Source organism: Oryzias melastigma, linkage group LG2 (assembly GCF_002922805.2).
Source record: "Oryzias melastigma strain HK-1 linkage group LG2, ASM292280v2, whole genome shotgun sequence".
NCBI lineage: Eukaryota > Metazoa > Chordata > Actinopteri > Beloniformes > Adrianichthyidae > Oryzias > Oryzias melastigma.
The window spans coordinates 19,427,672-19,433,565 of NC_050513.1; the positions used below are offsets into that span (position 1 = coordinate 19,427,672).

Here is a 5,894-nt window from a genome sequence, read left to right on the forward strand (position 1 = left end):
CACATCGAACTCCTTACCTTAATGTCAGGGAAAGAAAGTGTGGATTTCATTTAAAATCTCTCTTTACTGGGAATTAGCCTGCTCCCTTTTTCCACCAGGAAACAGTCTCCACCCTTTCGCCTGCTGGGAAACAGCCCACTAACTTTCTTCCTCAGAAAATAGCCTGCTCTCCTTTTCCACCAAAGAATAGCCTTCCCCCTTTTTCCCGCTAGGAAATAGCCTGCTTCCTTTCTTCCACGGGAAATAGTCTGCACCCTTCCCATTGCTGGGAAATGGTCTGCTCTCTTTCTCTCTTTCTCCTGCCGGAAAATAGTCTGCTCTCTGCCCTCACCAGGAAATAGTCTGCTCCCTTTATCGAGACGGGAAGTAGCCCACTCCTCATTTTTCTCCATAAAATAGGCTGCTCCCTTTCTCTGCCAGGATATAGTCTCCACCCTTTACCCTTTCTCCCGCTGGGAAAATACTCTCCCTTTCTTCTCCAGGTAATAGCCTACTCCCTTTCTTCACTGGGAAATAATCTGCTCCCTACCCCCACCAGGAAATAGTTTACTCCCTTTCTTCAGCCGGGAAATAGCCCACTCCCTCTCTTCACTGGGAAAAAGTAGGCTCTCAAACCCCAACAGGAAATAGTCTTCTCCCTTTCTTAAGCCGGAAGATAGCCTACTCTCTTTCTCCTTTCTTCGCTGGAAAATAGTCTGCACCCTTTATCTACCAGAAAATTGTCGGCACCCTTTCTCCTCGTGGGAAATAGTCTGCTCTCTACCCTCACCAGAAAATAGTCTGCTCCCGTTACCTAGCTGGGAAGTAGCCCGCTCCCTTCCTCCACCAGGAAATAGCCTGCTCCCTTCCTCCACCAGTGTTCAATTGTTCATCCTTTACTGGCTGCTTGCTTTGTATATAGAGACCAAAAAAGGTCGTAAAATCTTAAGTAGCTACTCATGACGCGATATTTTGGATTTAACGAGTCCTGATCGTTCTGACTCGACAGTGTGAGAATAAAATGATGCTCGAGCCAAATGTGACGGCGCCCCCTACTGGCTGCTCACCTGTGATGACGTCCCTGCAGCGGGCGCCGCACACCACCTCCCTGCCGGTCTGAGGGTCTTTGTTCTTCAGCAGGTGAACCACCTCCGTGTAGTTGGCCACGGCGGCGCCGTAGCGGGCGGCAGAAAGGGCGATAGCGAGGTTCATGCGGGCGTCGTTGTGCTGCCCTGAGGAAGACGAGGAGGAAGACGTTAGCTAACCGGAGTCGGGAAGTTCTTTCATGTTAAGAATGTAAATGTATTCGGGTATCTTTTCTTTATCAAGTTCTCCGACACAATTTACTGTCTCAATGTCCCCGTGATCTGACTAATAAAGTTTTTTATTTTTACTCCCTTCAAGTTAAAATCTTCTGTTTTGTGAGTCCAGATCACTTCAGATCCATTTTCATTTTATGAATACAGTTTGTAACAAAAACATTTTAACTACTTTTTCTGCACACTTTTAGTTTTTAAAAATTCAAAAATATCTATTTTTAATCCAAATTATTTTATTTTGTAAATTTTATTTTATGTATAAATTCCAAAGGTTAAATTTTAAATTTTTTTTGTATTTTTTGCATAATTTCTTTTAGCAATGGACCTAAACAAAGCTGGATTTTACGTATATAAACTAAACTAGACAAATTGGCTAGTGTCATCAGAAGTAACTAAATCTTCAACGTATAAATAAGATGTTCATATACAAAAAAATGCAATTTTCTTGAAATAAGTTCATATAAAAAAAATTCTTTTAAAATTAGTCGGCAATTTAAATAAAAAATATGATTATTGAATTGAAAATAGAAAAACTTCCTGATCAATTTTATGACGTTACGTGACCGTTTGCTAGCATAGCAGAGAAGCCGTACCGAGACAGATCTTCTTGTCATCTATTTATTGTAAATGTTTAGATCACATTCAGAAATACTCAAAGTAAAAAAAAATAATAAAACATTTGTATGTTACCTTGGTTAAAAACCAACCAAATGTTGACAGAAATAGTAGTAAAATAAAAATTTAAAGGTGCAATGAACAGTTTATTTTTTTAGCACTAAAACCATTTTAGCTAATAGTAGCAGCTAGCATTACTGAAATGTTCCAGATTATTTTTAGTAACTTTTCCTGTTGTACATGTTCTGTCTTAGCTTTTATGTTGTGCTTTAGCACCTCTCTAAACATTTGTAGCTCGTTTAAGTTTCTTAGATTTTTCTTGCTTGACTTTAGCTGTGAATTTTTAAGCTAACTTAGCCGTCGACTTAGCTTTTTTAAAGCTATTTTTTTCCTCTATTCTCTACAATTGCTGATACATTTTTTGGTATTTTTCCCCATTTTCTTTATTCAGCTTTGACATATTTGGATTTAAGTTACAAATTCACAACTTTGAAGAGAAAAATCGATAAATCCAAAAAAGAAAAATTAGCATTTTTGCTTTTTTACATTTTGCAATGACTTATATAGCAACTGTGAGGCCCAAATCTAGTTCTTTTCTAGTTAATTTATCAAAAAAAATTCCTTTAAACCTTTTTTTGTAGAAAATTTGATGAGAAATATGTTAAATCTATATATTTCTTTTAACTGGCACATCATTTTGGGAGATTTTCTATAAAGGTTAACGAAGTATAAGACTTAATGTTCTAAGCCAGCCATCACCTTCTATTACTAAGTTTGACACTAAAATGGAAAATGTTGCAGTACCTTAAAAGACCACCAGAGGCTGGTTTCAGAAGTTTCCATTGACGCCAATGTTAAAAAGTCAAAAAATAAACATATTTGGACTCTCACCTTAGGGATTTTTGTGTTTTTGCTTTATTTCTAATTGTGTGTGTGTATTATGCGGGGAGGTAATTTTACTAAAATGAGTCGTTTTGTTTTTGTTGGAGCTTTAAGTAACACATATTTAGGGGGTGGTTTTTATAAACAGTTTATAAATGTATTTAGGGGTGTCCAACTGTGGTTTTTCCAACCTCGTTTTTGGGAATCGACAAGGGGCAGATAAATAAAAAAAGAAACTCAAAAATATTTAAAAAATCTTTAAGATTTTTGCATCTAAAAACAAAAACCTACTTGTGATTATTATAAACCTTTAAGGTGAACATTAATTTCCTGATGGTTATACAGCTTTTTCTCCTAACCTCTGGGGTTGCCATGTTTGTGTGCAAAAATCCCCCTTTAGCTCTGTCTGAAGGACGATCTCTTAAGTAATTTGGTAATATCGTCTCGACTTGAATGGCCGTTTGTAGGAGTGGCGGCACTACGATGGCATTTAAAGGCACATGCCTCACATTACTCCACCCAGCTGGTCGGGCGTAAGAGGATTAGGCTGAGGAGAGAAGGAGCCTTTGACCGTCTCCGTAACCACGGCAGCAGGAGAGAAGGATGCTGCCCGGACGCTTCTCCACACCGCCGGGAGAGAAGGTCAGGTTTCTAAATGTCACCGGCGTGATTGTTCCAGGCGGCGTAATTGGAGAAAAGATGCGCCCCCTCCCCCCCTGCACTCCCCCCACAGACACTCGGAGGAGGAAAAATAAAGAAGTCTTGTGCTGCTTTGCAGCAAAAAAAATGTGGCATAAACCTGATCCGAGTGTTCAGAAAGAATCTAAGTTACATTATTAATAACTTCTAATAGTAAAACTGACTATTCATATGGACTATTTCAAAGACGAGTACGAGGAGTTCAGACTCTGGCAGCTTCTCATCTACAGATGTAGTTTTGTGGCTTAAAGGTGACACGGAAATCTCTCTTTTTTAAAATTTCTAAATTATTTACATTTTTTTTAAACGATTCTTTTCATACAAAAACCACAAAATATTTCAAAGCGTTCTGAAACATGTCGAGTTTTTTGAATAGAGGGAATCCTTCCAAATACTTTGTAGTATTTTGAAATATTTCGATCATTTTGCAGAATAATAAAGTGGAAGGAATCCTTTTCAAAATATTTCCTCAAAATCATTTTCAAAATATCATTTATTGATTTTTCAATGAAAGAAATAGCTTCAAAGTGTTTCGAATCATTTCAAAATATTTCCAAGTATTTTGAAATATTTCTAAAATGGCTTTTAAATGGAAGAAATCATTTCAAAATGTTTTGAATAATTAGATTCTTGACGTAAAGAATTTCAAAATATTTTTGAAATATTTTGAAATGAATAAATATATAACGAGTATTTCATTTTTTTGTGTTTTGAAATATAAAAAAATGTTACGTTTTAAGTCGAAGGATTAACTTCCAGATTTTTGGAAATATTTTGAAATATTTCAGTTTTTAAATGGAAATAATCATTTCGAAATATGTTAAATGATTTCCTGAATTTTGAGTGAAAGAAATAATTTCAAACATTTCTAAGTATTCTAAGTATTTCTTAATGTTTTTTTAAGGAAATGAATTATTTTTTAAATATTTTGATGCAACTCATGAATTTAGAATAGAAGGAATCATTTCAAAACATTTCCAAGCATTTAGAAATATTTTTAGATTTTTAAATGAAAGGACTCATTTTAAAATATTTCCTAGAATTTTGAAATATTTAAAAGTATTTCTTGAATTTTGAATGGATGGAATCCTTTCAAAACATTTGGCAGTATTTTGGAATACTTCATGATTATTTCATGATCTTTGAATGGAATGAATCATTTTAAACTATTTAAAAATATTTTTAAGTGATTTTTGAATGATAAGAACATCTTCAAAACATAAAGACGCAGAACTGTTTCCGCAGATGAAAAGTCGCCCGCAGCTCGGGGCTTCTAGAACTGGGCTGGACGCTCATCAGACGTTTGGCCCTCATCAGAGGCTGTCTAACCTTCACTACCTCAGGCTAGAGGACGACCCACCAGCCTGCCAGCTCTGTGTTCAGCACCAGCAGACACAAATACCACCAGAGGACTCCACGTCTGAGACCTGCAGCCTCTGACCTCTTTAGTTCCACTCATGTTCTTCCAACATGAAGTAAAACATTTGAATAGAACTTCGGTTTCATGGATTCAATGACAATTCAGCAGATCTAGAAACATTTTTGGGATATTTTGACCCCAAACGAGTGACTACGTAAAGGGACGCGCGACTGCATCATCGGTTGTTTTTGTATGGAAACACTTTGGCTAAAGGACACAAACCTGCATGTAAACGAACAAAAAACAAAGACAAGTGGGAATAATATACAGTGAAATACACAGATGCAACAAAAAAACATGTCGTGCAAAGATTTGGTTTAATGAACTTACAGCATTTTTTTTATGTTTTATGAACTTACTACAGTTGGACTCGCTCATTTTCTCAGTTTTGCTGCAAACAAAACTTCTATTAAATGAACCTCATGAATCTACTTGATGCAACTGGATGTTTCATTTCATAGAAACCGTAAAAGTATGGATTTTGACGCCAAAACACTACAGCTCCAAACAATGCTATACTAGCTTACGACAAGTACCTAAACTTACTTCAAAGAGGGAAAACTGTAGTTTTTGTTCTTGTCAATAAAGTTAAGTCACGTTGACTCGTATGGGGGGTTGACCTGTACGGACGTTGTGGGTTTTTGGGATGTCTAGACCAGTATAGAGTTGTAGAAAGGAGTGACTGCATCTTATAGGGATCCGAAACTCAAGGGGCGTCATGAAAACGGAACGTACCATTGTTGAATGTGTCATGAGTATATTATGAAGTATTTGTAAGGATAATGGAAGTTACTGCTGATGTGTGGTGTCCTTATGCCACACTCTAATCGATGCGAGTACTGGCTCCATATTGATCAAGCAGTACGGGGTAACATGAGTGCCAGAGGGGTGCCAAACTAATGAAACTCACCGTCGTAGTAGACGATAGCTCCCACCAGCTTGTCCTTCTTCAGCATGGGGAACAGCTCCAAGGCTTTGGT

The 5,894-nt window shown here is 37.0% G+C and overlaps 1 protein-coding gene across 5 annotated transcripts in view; it reads right to left on the bottom strand.

Moving 5' to 3' along the window:
- Positions 1–5,894, bottom strand: part of gpd2 (glycerol-3-phosphate dehydrogenase 2 (mitochondrial)) — a 57,451-nt gene that overhangs the window by 42,648 nt on the left and 8,909 nt on the right. For 4 of the 5 annotated variants that reach the window (XR_002921012.2, XR_004949421.1, XM_024288886.2 and 1 more), the window contains 2 exons: positions 5,825–5,894; positions 1,047–1,211 (listed from right to left, as the gene is read on the bottom strand). Coding sequence is in view for 3 of the 5 variants with exons in the window: in XM_024288886.2 (XP_024144654.1) it covers positions 1,047–1,211; positions 5,825–5,894 (235 nt within the window). In the remaining 2 variants the exon portion in view is untranslated. The remainder of the gene's footprint in view (positions 1–1,046; positions 1,212–5,824) is intronic. The other variant, XM_036216145.1, reaches the window with a different exon arrangement.